At 40.3% G+C, this 19,888-nt stretch overlaps 1 protein-coding gene across 6 annotated transcripts in view; it reads left to right on the forward strand.

Annotated features, from left to right (window-relative positions):
• Nucleotides 1-19,888, forward strand: part of TOM1L1 (target of myb1 like 1 membrane trafficking protein) — a 64,924-nt gene that overhangs the window by 33,060 nt on the left and 11,976 nt on the right. For 4 of the 6 annotated variants that reach the window (XM_055258750.2, XM_063629918.1, XM_063629917.1 and 1 more), the window contains 6 exons: nucleotides 4,176-4,236; nucleotides 4,649-4,766; nucleotides 6,432-6,528; nucleotides 15,295-15,346; nucleotides 17,585-17,690; nucleotides 18,113-18,194. In XM_055258750.2, the coding sequence (XP_055114725.2) occupies nucleotides 4,176-4,236; nucleotides 4,649-4,766; nucleotides 6,432-6,528; nucleotides 15,295-15,346; nucleotides 17,585-17,690; nucleotides 18,113-18,194 (516 nt within the window). Of the gene's footprint in view, nucleotides 1-4,175; nucleotides 4,237-4,648; nucleotides 4,767-6,431; nucleotides 6,529-9,072; nucleotides 9,218-15,294; nucleotides 15,347-17,584; nucleotides 17,691-18,112; nucleotides 18,195-19,888 lie in introns of those variants that run through there. The other 2 variants (XR_008653278.2, XM_055258751.2) reach the window with 2 other exon arrangements.

Below are 19,888 nucleotides of genomic sequence, written 5' to 3' on the forward strand. Positions count from 1 at the left end.
TTTCTTTGGAGGCAGAAATTGGGCATAAGACAATATGAGGGGTGGTCTCCTCCCTTAAGCCTCCCAAGTAGCTGGGATTACAGGCACACACCATCATGCCCGGCTAGTTTTTGTATTTTTAGTAGAAACGGGGTTTCACCATGTTGCCCAGGCTAGTCTTGAGCTCTTGACCTCAGGTGATCCACCCTCCTTGGCCTCCCAAAGTGCTGGGATTACAGGCGTGAGCCACTGTGCCTGGCCACCATGCTTTCTTAGCACTGAAGAAACTCACAATTGTTACTCTTGTTTTCTGTAGAACAAATTTTTATAAGCAAAAAAAAATCCAAGGAAAACCACATTGTTTTCAGTAGAGTGCTGCCTTCTGGCTTTCATTTTGGAGAATTCTGTTGCAAACCATAAGACCACTGCCTAAAGGCTCCCTCCAAGGGGGACTTGTGTTTATTTGGTCTAGCTCTCAGGAGATTGGATCACTTCTGTGAATAGCTTGTTCTGACTGGACTTATGAACTGTGTGTACCAGAACAACTGAAACACTTACGTCCTAAGATTCAGAGAGAAACTCTTCCCTCTAGAAAAGATACTAGTCTCCTAGTTTTCTCTGGCTGCTGTCACGAATTACCACAAACTTAGTGCTTATCCTGTTTTATCCACTTTTGGATGCTCTGGAGGAGAATCCATCTTCCTACCTTTTGCAACAGCTAGAGGCTGCTCACCTTCCTTGGCGCATGGCCCCTTTTCTCCATCTTCAAAGCCAGCGGTGTCTAGTTCAAGCCTGATTATATCATATCACTCTTACTTCCACTTCTGCCTCTCTCTTCCACCTTTAAGGACCTTTGTGACTACATTGGGTTCATCTGTACAGTCCCGGATAATCTCCCAATTAAGGGCCGCTTACTAATGTGAACCAAAAGTATCTGAGACAGGTCTCAATGAATTTAGAAAGTTAGTTTTGCCAAGGTTAAGGATGCACCTGTGGCACAGCCACAGGAGGTCCTGACAACCTGTGCCCAAGGTGGTGGGGGCACAGCTTGGTTTTTTGTTTTGTTTTGTTTTTGAGACAGAGTCTTGCTCTGTCGCCACGCTGCAGTGCAGTGGCACGATCTCGGCTCACTGCAATCTCTGCCTCCCGGGTTCAAGTGATTCTCCTGCTTCAGCCTCCTGAGTAGCTGGGACGACAGGCGTACACTCCCATGCCCAGCTAATTTTTGTATTTTTAGTAGAGACGGGCTTCCACTGTGTTGGTCAGGATGGTGTTGATCTCTTGACATCGTGATCTGCCCACCTCGGCCTCCCAAAGTGCTGGGATTACAGGCGTGAGCTATCACACCGGGCCATCCACAGCTCGGTTGTATACATTTTCGGGAGGCATGAGACATCAATCAATACGTGTAAGATGTACATTGGTTCCATCTAGAAAGGTGGGACAACTCAAAGCAGGGAAGGGGGCTTCCAGGTTATAAATAGGTAAGAGACAAATGGTTGCATTCTTTTGAGTCTTTGATCAGCCTTTCACGGAATACACAATTTACCTGTGAGAAGGGGCTAGAGGAACAGTCACTCACGCCTTAGTCTGGCTCAGTGAATCTGCATTTCTACATAAGCAGTAGGGCAGAGGAAGCAATCGAGTTCTGTCCTTTGTCCTGTACCTATGAAGATAAGCTATCAATTTATATTGCTAGGGTGAGATTCAACAGAGCTGTTTTAGGGTAAAGATCTTGAGGCCCACAAGGAGTTTTCTCCTGGACAAATTGTGGGAGAGGTAGGTAGCTTTTTATCTTTGTAGCTATATTATTTAGGAATAAAATTTGCCTGACGCAGTTCCTAGCTTGACTTTTCCCTTTGGCTTAGTGATTTTGGGGTCCTGAGATTTATTTTCCTTTTACACTAGCAAACTTCCTTCTTTTTTCAACGTTTAATTTCCCCTTGCCATGTAACCTAACGTATTCACTGGTTGTATTTACTAGGATGTGGGTACCTTTGTGAGGGTGGGCGTTACTGTATCTATCACAGTCCACTCTGGCCCCTAAAGATTCATATCCATCCACTTGCAAAATACATTCACCCTATTCCAACATCCGCCAAAGTTTCTGCTCATTACATCCAGGGAATAGTTGTGCAAATAAAGAAATTGAAATTTGTCACTCAGGGCTTGATCTAGGAAGGTTGTTCATACCCAGCACGTAACTGACTAGAATACAAGAAGCTAATGCTATTGTTAACTAGATGGATTTATTTTTTTTTCTTTTTTGAGATGGACTCTTGCTTTGCTGCCCAGGCTGGAGTACAGTGGCATGATCTCAGCTCACTGCAACCTCCGCCTCCCAGGTTCAAGCGATTCTTCTGTCTCAGCCTCCCTGGTAGCTGGAATTACAGACACACGCCACCACGCCCAGCTAATTTTTGTATTTTTAGTCGAGATGGGGTTTCACCATGTTGCCCAGGCTGGTCTCAAACTCCTGACCTCAAGTGATCCACCTGTCTCGGCCTCCCAAAGCGCTGGGATTACAGGCATGAGCCACAGTGCCCGGCTTAACTAGGTGGAATTTAAAACACATATTTTTGAAAAATCGTTCAACTGTGTGTGCAGATTCTGTCACGCGCATCCGTGTGAAGAGACCACCAAAGAGGCTTTGTGTGAGCAATAAAGCTGTTTATTTCACCTGGGTGCAGGTGGGCTGAGTCCGAAAAATGAGTCAGCAAAGGGAGTTAGGGGTGGGGCAGTTTTATAGGATTTGGGTAGGTAGTGAAAAATTATAGTCAAAGGGGGTTGTTCTCTGGCGGGCAGGGGCAGGGGTCACAAAGTGTTCAGTGGGGGAGCTTCTGAGCCAGGAGGAGGAATTTTACAAGGTAATGTCATCAGTTAAGGCAGGAATTGGGCATTTTCACTTCTTTTATGATTCTTCAGTTGGTTCAGGCCAGCTGGATGTATACCTGCAGGCTTGGGCTCAGAGGCCTGATTCAGTATAAACTCTTACCCTTTAAAGTGTTTAGGATCCTGAAGTCAAATTGTCATAACGGTAATACTATATGTTGCTAAAGCAAACCTCAGTTTGCAAAGCATTTCCACATTCATCCACCTGTGCTATCTAGTTTTGCCCCTGAAAATAACTTTCTGAGGAAATAGTTCAAATATTATTCCCTCTTAGCAGCTGGGGGACCAAGGTTCAGGAAGTCATATCCTTAGTCACGTAGCTACAAGGTGCTAACACTGACACTTAAACCTTGGACTTTTGCCTTCAACTTCTCTGGTCTTTTACGTTTATGTTCCTTTACTCTCGGTGGATGATGTAAAATTAAATCAGAGTTGTAAAAGGTCAATTTTTTGGTATGTGTTAAGTGTCTTACATAAATACACAGTGAAGGCCTGGCACGGCGGCTCACGCCTGTAATCCTAGCACTTTGGGAGGCCGAGGTGGGCGGATCACCTGAGGTCGGGAGTTCGAAACCAACCTGACCAACATGGAGAAACCCCGTCTTTACTAAAAATACAAAAATTAGCTGGGCGTGGTGGCACACGTCTGTAATCCCAGCTACTTGGGAGGCTGAGGCAGGAGAATCGCTTGAACCCGGGAGGCGGAGGTTGTGGTGAGCCAAGATTGCACCTTTGTATACCAGCCTGGGCAACAAGAGCGAAACTCCATCTCAAAAAAAAAAAAAAAACACACACACAATGAAATAGCGAAAATACTTTAAATATATTTGAATATTTTGGAAAATTACTTATAATGGCAAAATAGAAAACAATCGTTAATAGTAAGATGGTTAAAAGGTATGATAGATTCATAAGGTAAAATATAGCCATTAAAAATTGTATTTCAGCTAGAAAAATTCTCACAGCATACTCAAATTAGGATACAGAATTATGTAAAGTATCATTTCAACTAAGCTTAAAAATAGATGCACTTATAGATGAAATACTGGAATAACGTTAATAGATTTAACAATTTCTGGGTGATGAGTTTTTTTTTTAAATACTTTTCTATTTTCTCACAGTTTTCTCTGAGAGTATGAATACTCTAAGCTGGAAAAAGGTTATTAAAAGTATTTTACTGATAATTGTATGAGGATGAGGCTGATTGTCTTCATTCCTAAATATTTGTGTATTAATAATTGTTAGATTTTTATAGCATTTTCATTTATTTCTTAAAAACACATGCATTTTGATCATTTAAACAGGTTTACTAGAAACCAACAAAGGATTTTGGAGCAAAATAAGAACGAGAAGGAAGCCACCAATGTAAGTGATTAGAAATGTTTTAAAATAAACAATTGAACATTTTGCCAATTACAGTAAGAAGCAAGGCTTACCTAAAACAAGTCTTAAAAAGAGGGAGATATGCATTCATAATTTGGAGTGGTTTTAATGGTATAGATTACTTGCCTTAATAACTTAATGTTATTCAGTTAACGTTAATGTTAAACTGTTAATGTAATGTCATGTAAAGTTAATTTTATGAAGTTATTAACAAGAAGCAGGAACCTATGTAGGTGGTAAGATGGGATTCATGCTAATGGTGCCCGTTGAGTGGAGAATTCTTCCTTAAAATGCATCCAAATAGGATCCTCCCCTCTACAAAGGAGAAAGTATGGGGAGAAAGCTATGATAAACTACGTGACACTTTTTTTTTTTTTTTTTGCTTTGTTTTCAGACTACCAGTGAGCCTTCTGCCCCATCTCAAGATCTCCTCGACCTAAGTCCCAGTCCCCGGATGCCTAGGGCCACTCTGGGAGAACTCAACACCATGAATAATCAACTTTCAGGCTTAAGTAAATAAACACTCAGGTCTTTTCAGACCAGCAGAAGAGCTTGATGTGAAACAGTTCTCCTTAATTATGTGATTAAATACCACCTAAGAAGGACTGAAGTCAGGTTGAATGTCAGAGCGCTATGTTAGGAGATGTGATTACTTCCTGGCAAATGGTTGAGTCAAACCCAGTATAGCAATGGGATGTGTCTGGGCGAGGAGGTCCTTGAAACTCATCCTACTCACTTAGAATCTCATGGAATTCACCTGGCCTGCTTTGTAGAGGTTGTTCAGCCCATTGGCCAATACTTAAAGTCTACTGTGAACCTACACGCTATTATCATTGGGTTTTTCTGCTATACCTCAGCATCAGGTAAGGGAGTATCTCTGATGCAAGCGGAGAAATTCAGGGATTACAAGGTATGAACTAAGTGGTTGTGAAATGTAGAAGGAAAAACACAGGCTTTAAAGTCAGAGAAGTCCAAGTTGAAATGCCAGTTCTGCCAACTCTCAGCCACCTAACTTTTGAGAGTCTCACTTTATAAAATGGGAACAATGATTGCCTTAAAGGGTAGTTGTCAAGATTAACAAACTAATGTTTATAAAATGCATTGTAAGCTTTGCTACAATGCATTTTATAAACATTTATAAAAGAGTTACCTATCTTACCTAACTTGTTATCTTCTGCTGTCCTTATTCCCAACAAGGGTTTGGTAAATTACAAAATAAGGATGATGAAAAATGCTGAAATCCAGTTTTGTCAAAAGCAGTTTGTTTTTCTCATATGTCACCTGCTGTTTCCAGAGTAAAAATAGTATCACTGAATTTCTGGTTTTCTTAGAACTTAGTTCTAAAATGTTGGCTACTTCTTTATGTAGGCCAGTGGGATGTGTAGAGTCAGTTACATTGGAGAGTTTTCCTGAGTTTTTAATTGAGAATTTTCAGAGGGGGAAGTAATTATTCCCTTTGGGGTATCTCACTTAAGATTATGGCCTGGAGGCCAGGCACAGTGGCTCACACCTGTAATCCCAGCACTTTGGGAGACCGAGTCAGGTGGATCACCTGAGGTCAGGAGTTCCAGACCAGCCTGGCCCACATGGCAAAACTCTGTCTCTACTAAAAATACAAAAATTAGCCGGGAGTGGTAGTGGGTGCCTATAATCCCAGCTACTCAGGAGGCTGAGGCAGAAGAATCACTTGAACTCAGGAGGCGGAGGTTGTGGTGAGCCGAGATCGTGCCACTGCACTCCAGTCTGGGTGACAAAGTGAGATTCCATCTCAAAAAAAAAAACAAAAAAGATTATAGACTGGAGCTTGAGGTGAAGGTAGAGCTCAGTATGTACTGTAACTTTTTACTTTTGTGCTAGGCAGAACAAGATGTAAAATCCTTTCCATTCTGGATCAGCTTGGGATTTTAGAAAATCCAATACAATAATATTTGTTACCCTTCTCGTGGCAGGGAAATTCTTTCTCTCTCTACCTACCATAAATGATGCTTTTTAATTTCTCTTAGAGCTAGGAAATCTCATGATTTTACGGTGACAGAAATATCTAAATTAATCTCTTTTATTTGGTGGGATTTTCTTTTTTTTTCTTTTTCTTTTTTCTTTTTTTTGTTTTTACTGTAGAAAATCCAGCATAACTGACAAAATGTTTTAAAGCCAAACAAGTCCATTTTGTGTTTTAGATTTCAGCCTTCCAAGTTCTGATGTAACAAACAACTTAAAACCCAGTCTCCATCCACAGATGGACTTGCTAGCCTTGGAGAATACAGAGATACCCTCGTAAGTATGTCAGTAATACTGCAGAACTAATACCATGACATTTCGATTCCTTACAATTAAGAAAACCTGATGGCTGGGCGCAGTGACTTACATCTATAATCCTAGCACTTTGGGAGGCCAAGGCACATGGATCACTTGAGCCCAGGAGTTTGAGACCAGCCTGGGCAACATGGCAAAACCTCATCTCTAGTAAAAATACAAAAATTAGTTGGGCATGGTGGCATATGCCTATAACTCCAACTACTTGGGAGGCTGAGGCATGAGAATCACTTGAACCTGGGAGGTAGAGGTTGCAGTGCAATGCAGGTTGTGCCACTGCACTCCAGCAGCCTGGGTGACAGAGCAAGACCCTGTCTCAAAAAAAAAAAAAAAAAAGAAAAGAAAACATGATAAAATAGCAAAAAATAGAGACTTAAGAATCAGACAGTCCTGAGTTAGAATCTCAGCACCACTTCCTGCAGCCATATAACCTAAATGAGCTGTTTAGCCACTGTAAATGTTCATTTTTCTTCTAAGAATATTTTCTAGGATTCTTACAAAGATTCAGTGAGATGCTATATGCAAAACTCCTAATATAGCACTTGGTACATAATAAGCCTTCAATAAAGTGTCTCTGTTTATTTTTAGTAGTAACAGGAGATGGGGGAGAACAGGGGAAATACAAGGGAAATAAAGCAGGCAGAAGAGCAATGAGGTTCAAAATTAAGAGTAATGGCCCCATCAGTTATAGGGCACTTGCTGTGTGGCAGGCACTCAGTTAAGCTATTTTTGTTTATTTCATCTAATCTTCACCAAAGTACTTAGGTCAGTGATGTTAGGTCAGGGTCTTGCTCTGTCACTCAGGCTGGAGTACAGTAGCACCATTATAACTCACTGCAGCCTCAAACTCCTGGGCCCAAGGGATACTCCCACCTCAACCTCTTAACAGCTGGGACTACAGGTGTGCGCCACCATACTGGGCTAATCTAATTTTTAAAATTTTTTGTAGAGATGGGGTCTCGCTTTGTTGCCCAAGCTGGTCTTGAACTCCAGGCCTCAGGTGATCCTCCTGCCTTGGCCTCCTAAAGTAAGCCACTGCACCAGCCTGTTACCGTTATTCCCATCATACAAGAAAAGAGACTGAGATTTCTTGGTCATTTCTCTATTGAAGGAACTAGAACTTGCCCAAATTTGTATAGCCAGTAGGTAGCAAGTCTGATGGACTGATAGTCCAATATTAAAATTGGACTAATAAAACCTGATGGAGTAGCTGGAACCTCCTGAGTAGCTGGAATTATAGGCGTATGCCCCAGTGCCCAACTAATTTTTGTGTTTTTAGTAGAGGTGAGGTTTCGCCATCTTGCCCAGGCTGGTCTCAAATACCTGGGCTCAGGTGATCCACGTGCCTCGGCCTCCCAAAGTGCTAGGATTGCAAGATGTGAGCCACTGCGCCCAGCCATCAGGTTTTCTGATAGTCCAATATTAAAAAGAAATATTAATGACCTATAAACATATGCAATGATGTTCAACTTTACTTATAAAGAAATGTAAATTAAGTCTAATAACCAATTGTTTTCTACTTCTCGGGTTGGCAAAAGTCCCAATATTTCATAACATACTTTGTTGGCTATGGAAAGACAGTTACTATGACAAAATTATGTAACTCTTATAGGGGCAAGTGGCAATATCTATTACAATTATAAATGCATTTATTTGAAATCTGCAATCTTATCTGTAGAAATTTATACCACACTTATACACAGTTAGGTGTTTACAAGATTATTCTTTACAACATTTTGGGCAGTAGCAAGTAATTGGAAACAACTCAAATATCCATCAGTTGGGGACTGGTTAAATAAACATCTGTACAACATATTACTGTATAGCTGGGGGATAAAAGTAATAATAACCAATATATTTATTGCTAAGTAGGAAAAAAAGGTGCTAAGTAGTGTGTGTGTAATATATTGCATTTGTGTAAGGAAGTTGGAAATAAGAATATTAATATTTGCCTCTATTCACATAAAGAAACAAGAATGATACAGGAAGGAAAAAACTGAAAAAGAGGGAAAGAGTGGTTACGTAAGTTCCAGAAGAGGCAGGATAGAATAAATAGCAGTTGAATTTGCCTTATGCCAACGTCAATAGCTTTTTTTCCTTTTAAGTGTATATATTTTAGATAATAGGCAATACATTTTCATTATTCAGATATCGAAACAGTATAAAAAGTTGTATAAGACAATTCTTGTTCTCATTCCCTCTTCATCCTCCCTCTCTCCTTTTCCCTAGTACCATGCTCTACTCCCACCCAGATAATCACTTTGTTAGGTTCTGATTTATCCTTCCATGGTGTCTTTAGGCAAATATGAATATGAATTTCTTCCTCCGTTATTCAATAAAATGCAGCATACTATCACTCTGTTCTGAACCTTGCTTTTGTTTTTCACTTAACGTATTTTGGCAGTGTGTTTGTATCAGTGGATTTAGATTTTTTAAAAAGTTGCCTAGTGTTTTGTTTAAATACTTGTGTACCCAATCACTGAATTACTTTTCTATATTTAAAAGGGGGAGGGGCAGAGGGAGGAAAATGAGAAAGAAGAATCAAACTGGGAAGAAAAAAGAGCAAAATATAAGGGAAGAAGAGAAGAAAGGATTCATGTGTTGGGAAATGATTAAGTGTCAATGGCTCTCTCATGAACCACTGAGTTAGGTCAGTATCTTTGGTTGGCTACCTCTTGTCTTGGCTACATACAATACAAGTAAATGTTGAAATGTAGGCAGATTGAAGTTGCTTGGTAAATAATGTGGTTTAAAGTAGCTGATTCTGTCTGCGTTATCTTGCTAATCTTGTTGGGTAATGTGAGAAAGAATAATACAGATAAAATCCCATTACAACAAGTGTCTATAAAATTCATTAAAAGTCAGATTTCAGCTAATAGCTGCCTGTTTTAATCTGTAACCTTCTTGGATCTAATAATTCAGTATGCATAAAAATCACTTGGGTGACTGTCAAAAAGTCAAATTGCTGGTCCCCAGAAACTCTGATTCAGCAGCAAGAATCTTTAACATGCATTCCCGGGGGATCATAATGCAGTGGTTTTCCTGTCATACATTGAGAAACCCTATGATGGACATCTGTACCAAGATTCGAGGGTGTGTACCCGGTTCAAATCATATGCCTAAGATCACTTATGAGAGGCAAAATCAGCCATTAAAATGTCTTACAATGTTGAGATTTTTTCCATCACTTTGTGTTTGCAGTTTAATTTATTCACCATCACAGAAAAAGTGGGTGATGCAGTTTTTCATAACAGAAAGAATCCTTAAAAAACAATAACGAAGAAGACAGGATAAAAAATAGTTTTTTGTTTTTTTTTTTGAGACAGAGTCTTGCTTTGTCGCCCAGACTGGAAGTGCTGTAGTTCAATTTTGGCCAACTGCAACCTCCACCTCCCAGGTTCAAGCGATTCTCCTGCCTCAGCCTCCCAAGTAGCTGGAATTACAGGCACCCGCCACCACACCTGGCTAATTTTTTTTTTTTTTTATTTTTAGTAGAGACCTGGTTTCACCATGTTGGCCAGGCTGGTCTCAAACTCCTGACCTAAGGTGATCTGCCCACGTCGGCTTCCTGAAGTGCTGGGATTACAGGCATGAGCCACTGTGCCTGGCCCATAGGCCATATTTATGGCCCACTTACTAACAGGCAACAAGCTAAGAAGTGTAGGAATGCTTACTAATTACTTAACAAACCTATGAGGTATGTGCCACCATCATTTTCATTTCAAACATGAGGAAACCAAGGCTGAGGAAAATTAACTTGCCAGTGGTCGCCCAGCTAGTACTGAGACAGGATTCAAATTTAAAGGGGATTCAAAATCAAATTCTGCTTTCAGTAACTTCCCTCTTTTTGTTGTTAGTTTTGTACTTTAATTTTATTTCTAAAATTTTCATATACTGAAATTGACCTTTTTTTTTTTTGGTTTGGTGTACAGTTTTATTTATTTTAACATACGTATGGATTCAAGTAACTACCACCACAGTCAGGATACAGAATAGTTCCATCACTCAACAAAACTCCCATGTGTTATTCCTTTATAGTCACACCCTTGCACCCCGACCCTCAATCCCCAGCAACCAGGAATTTATTCTCTATTACTATAGTTTGTCTTTGAGAATGTCATCCAAGTAGAATTATACAATATGTAATCTTTCTAGAAGAGATTGTATTAAGTTGGTATTTGCTTCATGTGTTTTGAAGCTCATGCATTCAGCTATGTTGGATCTTATTGGTTTATTGAGTCTTTTATCGTTATGTAATGTCCTTCTTTGTCCCTCATAATTTTCCTTGTCCTGATGTTGATTTTGATAGTAATATAGCCACTTTTGTTTAGTGGTTGCCTGGTATATTTTCTTCTGCATTTTACTTGTAACTTAACTGTATTAAAAGATTAGAAGTCTCTTAGAAATAGCCTATAGTTGGTTCATGCATTTTTATGTATTCTCACAATTTCTTTTAATTGATATGTTAGGCAGTTTACATTTAATTTAATTGTATGTAGAGTTTAGGTCTACCATTATATAGTTTTCTATGTGTTCCTTTTTTTCTGTTTCCTTTTTCCTGCTTTCTTTTGGATTATTAGAATATTTTTAATGCTCCATTTTAGTTTATTGTGATTTTGACTGTATCTTTGTATAATGGTGTGTGTGTGTGTGTGTGTGTGTGTGTGTGTGTGTGTGTGTGTGAAATAAAGTTGCTTGGTAAATAATGTGGTTTAAAGTAGCTGATTCTGTTCCTGTTATTTTGCTAATTTTGTTAGCAATATATGTACACACACACTCACATATACATAAAGAGACTTTGCTTTAGTGATTGCAATATACTTATTTTTCAGTCTACTTAAAATCAGTGCTTTACTACTTGAAAGTAAAAACCCGGGCCAGGCACGGCGGCTCACGCCTGTAATCCCAGCATTTTGGGAGGCTGAGGCGGGCAGATCATGAGGTCAGGAAATCGAGACCATCCTAGCTAATACGGTGAAACCCTGCCTCTACTAAAAATACAAAAAATTAGCCGGGCATGATGGCGGGCGCCTGTAATCCCAGCTACTCAGAGACTGAGGCAGGGGAATCACTTGAACCCGGGAGGCAGAGGTTGCAGTGAGCCAAGATTACAGCCACTGTGCTCCAGCCTGAGTGACAGAAGGAGACTCTGTCTCAAAAATAAATAAATTAAATAAATGGAAGTAAAAACCTTATCATATGGATTCCCTTTTTCTATAATAGTTGTCTTCTATATTACTCCTCTATACATTGAAAAGAAACCACTAACAGATGATGTAATTTTTGCTTACAACCCTGAGATATATTGTAAAGAATTCAAGAAGTGGCCGGGCGCAGTGACTCATGCCTGTAATCCCAGCACTTTGGGAGGACGAGTTGGGTGGATCACTTGAGGCCAGGAGTTTGAGAGCAGCCTGGCCAACATGGTGAAACCCTGTCTCTACCAAAAAATAGAAAAATTCAGCCGGGTGTGGTGGTGCGCATCTGTAATCCCAGCTACTCAGGAGGCTGAGGCATGAGAATTGACTGAACCCGGGAGGCGGAGGCTGCAGTGAGCCAAGATCGTGCCACTGCACTCCAGTGACAGAGCAAGACTCTATCTCAAAAAAAAAAAAAAAAAAAAATTCAAGAAGAGAAAAACAGTCTATTATATTTACCCAATGTTTACAATTTCTCTTACTATTCTCTTCTGGTATAATTTCCCTTCTCTCTGAAGAATTTTATCAGTTCTTTTAAAGCAGGTCTATTGGCAGTGAAGTCTCTTAGTTTTACTTCATGTGAGAATGCCTCTATTTTGTCTGTTCCTGAAGGATATTATCAGTGAATACAGAATATGGGGCTCACTGTTCTATTCTTTCAGCAGTTTTAAAAAGCTGTGCCACTCTTTTCTAGCCTAAATGGTTTCTAGTGAAAAATCTGTGTTCATCTGAGTTGCAGTTATTCTATAGATAATGTATTGTGGTTCTGTCTGCTTTAAATAATTTTTCTTTTTATCTAATTTTGAACAGTTTGATTACAACATGTGGGGTATGGATTTCTTTTGTTTCTTTCTCTTGGGGGTTGGCTGAACGTATTAGTTTCCTGGGGCTGTAATAACAAATGGCTGCGAACTGGGTGGTTTAAAACCACAGAAATTTATTCTCTCACAGTTCTGGAGGCAAGAAGTCTGAAATTCAGCAGAGTCACACTCCGTCCACAACTATTATGGGGAAATCTGTTCCCTGCCTCTTCCAGATTCCGATGACTTGTGGGTACTCCTTGGATTTCTTAGCTTTTGGTCATGTCACTCCAAATATTTTTTTTTTTTTTTTTTTTTTTTTTTTTTGAGATGGAGTCTCGCTCTTTTGCCCAGGCCGGACTGCAGTGGCGCGATCTCGGCTCACTGCAAGCTCCGCCTCCCGGGTTCACCCATTCTCCTGCCTCAGCCTCCCTAGTAGCTGGGACTACAGGCGCCTGCCACCATGCCTGGCTAATTTTTTGTATTTTTAGTAGAGACGGGGTTTCACCGTGTTAGCCAGGATGGTCTCGATCTCCTGACCTTGTAATCCGCCTGCCTCGGCCTTCCAAAGTGCTGGGATTACAGGCGTGAGCCACCGCGCCCGGCCGTCACTCCAATTCTTGCCTGTACCTTCACCTGGCTTTTTCCTCTATGTGTCCCAAATCTCCCTCTGCCTTTCTAAGGTGATTTGTCATTGGATTTATGGCCCACCCAGATAATACAGGATGGTATCCTCATCTTAAGATCCTTAGTTACGTTTGCAAAGACCATTTTCCCAATTAAGATAACATTCACACGTTCTGAGAACTAGGACGTGAGCATAGCTTTTGGGGGGCCACCATTTAACCCACTAATGGAACTTCTTGAATGTGGTTTGTGGCTTTATGTCTTTCACCAAACTTGTGATGTTTTTAGTCTTTCTTTTTTCAGAACTACAGTCTTTCTGCTCTCCTGCTGGAACCCTGATGACACAAATTTTGACCTGTGCCATTGTCTCATAGGTGTTTGGGGTCCTGTTTGTTTCTTTGTTTTACTCTTTGCTTCTGTTTTGATTGGATACTTTCTGTGATTTATGTTCAAGTTCACCGCCTGTTTCCTCTGTCATTTCCATTTTGCTATTGAGCTCGATCTGTTTTTTTTTTTTAATTCAGTTATTGTAGTTTTTAGTTCTGAAATTTCATTTTGGTTCTTTGTATCTTGTGTTTTTGCTGAGACTTTCTATTTTTCAGTTTTTCTTTTTTTAAAAGATTGTTTGCAGTTCTTTGGAGCATGTGTATAATAGCTGCCTTAAACATCTCTGAGATAATTTCAACATCTGTGTCCTCTTGGCATCAATATCTGTTATTGTCTTCTCGTGCAAGTTGAAATTTTCATGGTTCCTCATATGCCTCATAATTTTGGATTCTATCTTGGACATTTTTAATGTTTTATTAGGAGACTCTTGGTCTTAATTTAAATCATATCAAGAATGTTGATATTTTGATTTTAGTATGTAAACAACCTGGCTAGATTCATTCCACAATTTTAGCCTTTTTCTATGGGCGGTGGTTCCAATGTCAGCTATATTTTCAAAGCCTTTGCAGTGCCATTCAAATATGTCTCATGTATGTTCCATCCTGTGGTCAATCTAAGGTCTAGACGGCAGGTCGTTTGTTCACTTCTCACCGTTTTTGGCACCGTGACTGAGATGGGATCCATGCATGCCCAGGTCAGGGGGTGAGCTCAGTATTTCATAAACAACTTCATGAGGTTGTTTTCCTGAGGCCTCCATCATCGTGATTTATCTGGTACTTTCTAGTTTCCTGGGACTCCCCTTTTTGTTTCTCCCATCATAAAGTTGGAGCTTTAGTTACCCTATGATACCACACATTTCCTTGACTATGCTTATGTCTGGACTAAATGGCAGGACAGAAAGGAAAAAAGGGTATCACAGCTCCTATTGAAGAGGAAGATTCTTCTCACTGCGTTTCAATTTCCTACAAGTCCCATTGCCTCTGCTGTCGCTACAGCCACTTTGGGGTTGCCTGTGGTTTGGGTTGTGAGAAAACAGAGAGAAGAGGACAAAAAAGGGACAAGAGATTTCCACATTCTGAGTGTTAGGATTGTTTCCCTTTCCTGCTTCTTGAGTGAGAATGAGAAGCCTTCTAGAGCTCTGTCTGTTCTCATTGATGCCTGGGGTTCAGGCTGCATTGCATTTGGTCAGGAAATATGAAGGGGCAAAAAATGGTAAATTCACCAACAGTTCAGTGATACTTGAATTCTGGTCTTCTTTCCCAATCAGGCTGCTCCTATTATTCAGAGTCCTCAAATAGTTGCTCTATGCATTCCGTCCACCTTTAAGTGACATTCAGTGGAGAGACAGAGTGCAGTACATTTGCTCCGCTTTATCCTGGACCAGAGACCTCACAGCTTTCTTCTTAACTTGTGTTCTATACTACTTCTCATCCTTTAAGAAATGATGGGGTGGTAGCTACTCTGATGGAAAGACTAAAGGCTCTGTTCTTAGTGTTCCGTGCACACTCCATATTCTCAGGGCCCCCACCACCCATGGCATCATAACCTGATGTGCACTAAAACCAATTGTTTTATAAATAGTTATTACAAAATGACACTTTATGCAGTCTGAAGGTACCTTTTAGGTTTTATTTTTAGACTAGGAAAATTATCTTACTTTTTGCATTTGTGTTCTCACTGTAGGGTAATCATTCTGTGTTATCACACTATCCTAGGTTTGCCCAAAGGACCAGCCAAAACCTCACCTCAAGCCACGCATATGATAACGTAAGTAACAAAACTCTTTTCTAGCAGTGCACCTAGTCAGCAGATTATTGTGGCCAGAAAAGAACTCATGGTCATTAATTCCCGTGTTCTGCTCAGTATTGTGTTGATGCGCAGCCCCTGTTAGCAAGATGGCTAAGGATCAAAATCTTTTTGGAGTTTGTATTTGCTATCTCCACTTCCTTTCCTTGTATTCTCTTTGACAGACTTCAGACATGCTCTTCTACCACTCTATGGACGTAACTCTTGTTAGGGTCACTGGTGACTTCTGTATTGTGAAATTTAGAACTGCAGTTCCATAGTCCCTCATTTTATCTAATTTATCAGCAACAAATGGCAAAGTTGATCACTTCCTCCTTCTTGCACACATGGCTTTCAGACACCAGTCACTTTGGTTCTTCTCCTGCCTCACTTTCATTTCTTCTCCATCTCTTTTGCTGGCTCTTCCTCCTCTACTGACCTTTCCTTGTTGGAGACCCCAAGGATCAGGCTTCAGACTTCTCTATCTACATTCATTCCTCTGTGGTCTTTTGGTCTCATATCTTGAAATAACCATTCAGTTTTTGACAATCTACAAGTTTGTGTCTCTTGTAGCCCAGACCCCTTCTCTAAACTCAGAACTCATATATCTATTTTCCACTTAATGTCTCCTCTTGATTTCTTCCCAGTCTCCACTCTCAACCTGCCCTTCCTGCAGACTTGCCACCTCAGTCAATGGCCACTCTACTCTTTGCTGCATAGGTCAAAAACCTTGGGTAATAGTGCTTGACATGCACCTTTTTACTTTTACTTTTGCCTTTTACTTTTAAAATGTCAATTATCCAGCCACTTCTCACCACCTCCACTTCTGCATCTTAGTCCAAGTTACCATCAGATGGACACTGCACTGGCCTCTAAGGGAAGCCCTGTTTCAACCTTTGCCTCCCTTTGCATCCCTCCCACCCACCTCATAATCTGTTCTCAAAACAAAAACGGGGGCATTCTTTTTTAAAAAGTCAAGTCATATTATGTCACTCATTTGCTCAAAACCCACCTGTGATTTTCTTTCTCACTCCATTTTACTCAGTAAATGCCTGAAATGCTGATCTGACTGCACCTGTCACCTCTCCAGGCTAATCTCCTGCCCCTCTCTACCTTGGCTCACTCTATTCCAACCACACTGGCCGCCCCCACTTCAGAGACTGTGAACTTGTGCCCTCTCCAGTAACCACGACTCACTTTAGTCAGGCTGTGCTTAAATGTCCCCAGTGATGAGACATTTCCTGACCACAACCTATTAGAGCAGTATTCCACCCCAGTCTCTCTCCCACCCACTACTCTGCTTTTATATTAGAGCACATGCCATTGGATATCTGTTCACATTTGTTGATTGTCTGAGTCATGAAGGCAGGAACTTGGTCTGCTTTGTTTATTGCTTTATTAATAGTGCCTGGCAGCTGGTAGGTGGCCAGGATATATTTGTGGAGTGAATAAGGAAAATTATGAGAAGAGATATTTCTAATTAAGATTTTAATATTTTATCAATCCTGATTTTGTTGTGTCACTGAGTGCCTCTCTGTAGATTTAAAATTTTTTTTTCCTACTCAAGGCTGAGATTTTATATCCAGAGTGAAACAACAGAGAATCTGGCCTGAGCCATTGAATCTGCTTCATTTTTAAAAGCAATATGTGTTTTTTTTTTTTTTTCATGGTTTCTATGGGAAATGGGGTGCATTAGGCATAAAACTAGACAAAAATATAGTAAATTCTTGTTGTTTTTGAGACAGGGTCTCATTCAGTCACCTAGGCTACAATATATAGCATGATCATATGATTGTAACTCACTGCAGCTTCAAACCCCTAGGCTCAAGTGATCCTCCTGCCTTGGTCTTTGGGGTAGCTGGGACTACAGGTGTGAGCCACCATGCCCAGCTAAATTTTTTTTTTTTTTTTTTTGTAGAGCTGGGGTCTTGCTGTTGCCTAGGCTGATCTTGAACTCCTGGGCTCAAGTAATCCTCTCGCCTCATCATCCCAAATTGCTGAGATAACAGGCATGAGCCACTGTGCCCAGCAGAAAAGTAGTAAATCTCATAAGTGATTATTACCTAAAAAAACTAAAGTAATAATTAAAAACGACTTGTTCTTGTCCAGTTCAAAGTATATGGTTCTTGGAACAATGTACTTGGAAGTGTAGGAGTCTCACTAATAAAAGAAAAGCTTAATGTAGAATGTTTATATGAACATGTGTTATGCTTTCTTCAGTTTCTGGAACATTCAAATTCAGTGTTTCTACAGCCGGTTAGTCTACAAACCATTGCAGCAGCACCGTCAAACCAGAGTCTGCCACCTTTGCCCAGCAATCATCCAGGTACATGAGACCTTATTATTTGCATCAGATAAGGAAACTTATGAGAATATATGAGTCTGCCAAAGATTCATTGGTAACTGAAAATAGGAGAAATTAGAGGTGCTCCTTTGTATTTTTAAGCTAATAAAACAAATTCAGGGCAGATACCATTATGACTGACTTATAAGAGACTGTAAAAATGCTTGTGTTAAACTGAGTATTGTGTTTGAATGCTAAGGCAAATGAATCTTCAGTTGAGGTTTGGAAACCTTTTTGTTATATACAGATTTGTTGAACTTGGGAGTAGCATTGGAACACCAGTCTGTTTTGGTTGTGTTTATTAGGATCTAATATTTGAAGTCGAAATTATAAAAAGAATATCAATTGTGTGCACTCCTCGAAAAGCACAATATATGTTTACTGGTCTCTTTTTTTGCCTAAAGCGATGACAAAAAGTGATCTCCAGTCACCTAATTACTACGAGGTAATGGAGTTTGATCCCTTAGCTCCTGCTGTCACTACAGAGTAAGTCATTTACAAAATGATTAATTTATTTTTTGTCTTGGTTCCCTTTGATAGCAGAGCTAACAGGGCTTGGTTATACATTTAACTTTGTTTAGGTCTTGGCAGAAATTGATGGCCTATATTAAAAATGTCTTATGAGGTTTTATGGCAGCTGTTACTCTTAATGGTCTTATTGTTCCAGCCTTGTGACTAAAAAATAAAAATGCTGGGGTTGCACATTAAGAAATAACTGGAACTAACATGCTTAATGGACTCCTCATAGATCCCTTGGCAGAAAGTCATGTTCTCTTTAGCCTGAGAAGGGTGCTAGTCACTGATTGGTGACATAAGTTTATGCCACATTGATGGAATATTTTAGCTGCTCTTTAAGAACTGATCCAAAAAAAATCTTATATTAGAACTTGTTTTTAGTCTTCTAAAGCATTAGTACAACAATTACTTTTTACTTAAAATCCTTAAAGCAACATTCTTTTATGATTTCATATTGGTCAAGATATATAAATATTAATGGAATGGTAAGGTCATAAGAACTTTAATATACTTTGAGTGACTGAAGGTTACCCCCCAAATTGTTAAAAAATATTAAAGCACGTTTATTGGAAATCATTGTTCGGAAACTGACAGACTACAGGCTGTATCTTGCTTGCAGTTTTTTTTTGTTTTGACCTGTGCAGAATTTAAAATGTGCATTTTAAAAATTAATTGCTGGTTCGGGAAACTCTCAACCATGTTTTTCCTCGGCTCTCACTCTAATATAACAATGAATGCAGACTTCTGTGACCCCCAAATATGTGAGGATTTCTCTCCTTCAGCAGGCAAGCAATGAATTCTACCTCCTCTGATTCAATTCCAACACCATCTACCTGGAGATAGTGTCAGACCCCACAGGTTGAGAGCTTACTCCCCACCACCCCTACACCTACTTTCCCAGACACCAGTCACAAGCCTGGGCCTCTAAACTTAGGACTGACTGGCTTCAAGTTGGGGTTCCCATGACTGCCTCTTTGGGTTTGACTAGTTTGCTGGAGCAGCTCACAGAACTCAGGGAAATACTTAAATTTACTGGTTTATTATAAAGGACATTGCAAAGGATGCAGATGAAGAGATGCACAGGTCGAGGCATGCGGAAAAGGCCATGGAGTTTCCGTGCCCTCCCTGGAGTCCCACCCTCCAGGTACCTCCATGTGTTCAGCTATCCAGAAACTGACCCGACCCACCCCCAACCCCAACCCAGCCCTCTAGGGTTTTTAATGGAAGCTTCTTGATGTCAGCATTCCTTCCCCCAGGGTATAGGGCAGGACCCTTTCTAGGGAAGCTCTTATGACCCACAGTAAAAAAAGATGGGCGATTAGAGTGGTGCCTTGGGGCAGGTGAAAGGAGGACTGGAGGTCCAGAGATTCTGCTTCCAGAGGCTGGCTCCTAAGGCCTGACACACCCAACATTATAACAAAAGACTGTAACAAGGGCTATGGGAGTCGTGAGCCAGGAACCTTAGACAAAAACCAGTATGTGTCATAAGACCACAGTTGCCAACAGCTGAAAACTCGGATATTTGAAAATAAAAAATCTGGACTTCTAGATCATTTAGATACTCTGTCAACACCAAGCCTGAATTTTTACGTGCCAGCTATGGGCTGGGGCTGAGGAGTAGCTATCTCCTTTACACAGGTAGGCTCTGCAGCCCCTCAGGCCTT

This window comes from Symphalangus syndactylus, chromosome 20 (assembly GCF_028878055.3).
Source record: "Symphalangus syndactylus isolate Jambi chromosome 20, NHGRI_mSymSyn1-v2.1_pri, whole genome shotgun sequence".
Taxonomy (NCBI): domain Eukaryota; kingdom Metazoa; phylum Chordata; class Mammalia; order Primates; family Hylobatidae; genus Symphalangus; species Symphalangus syndactylus.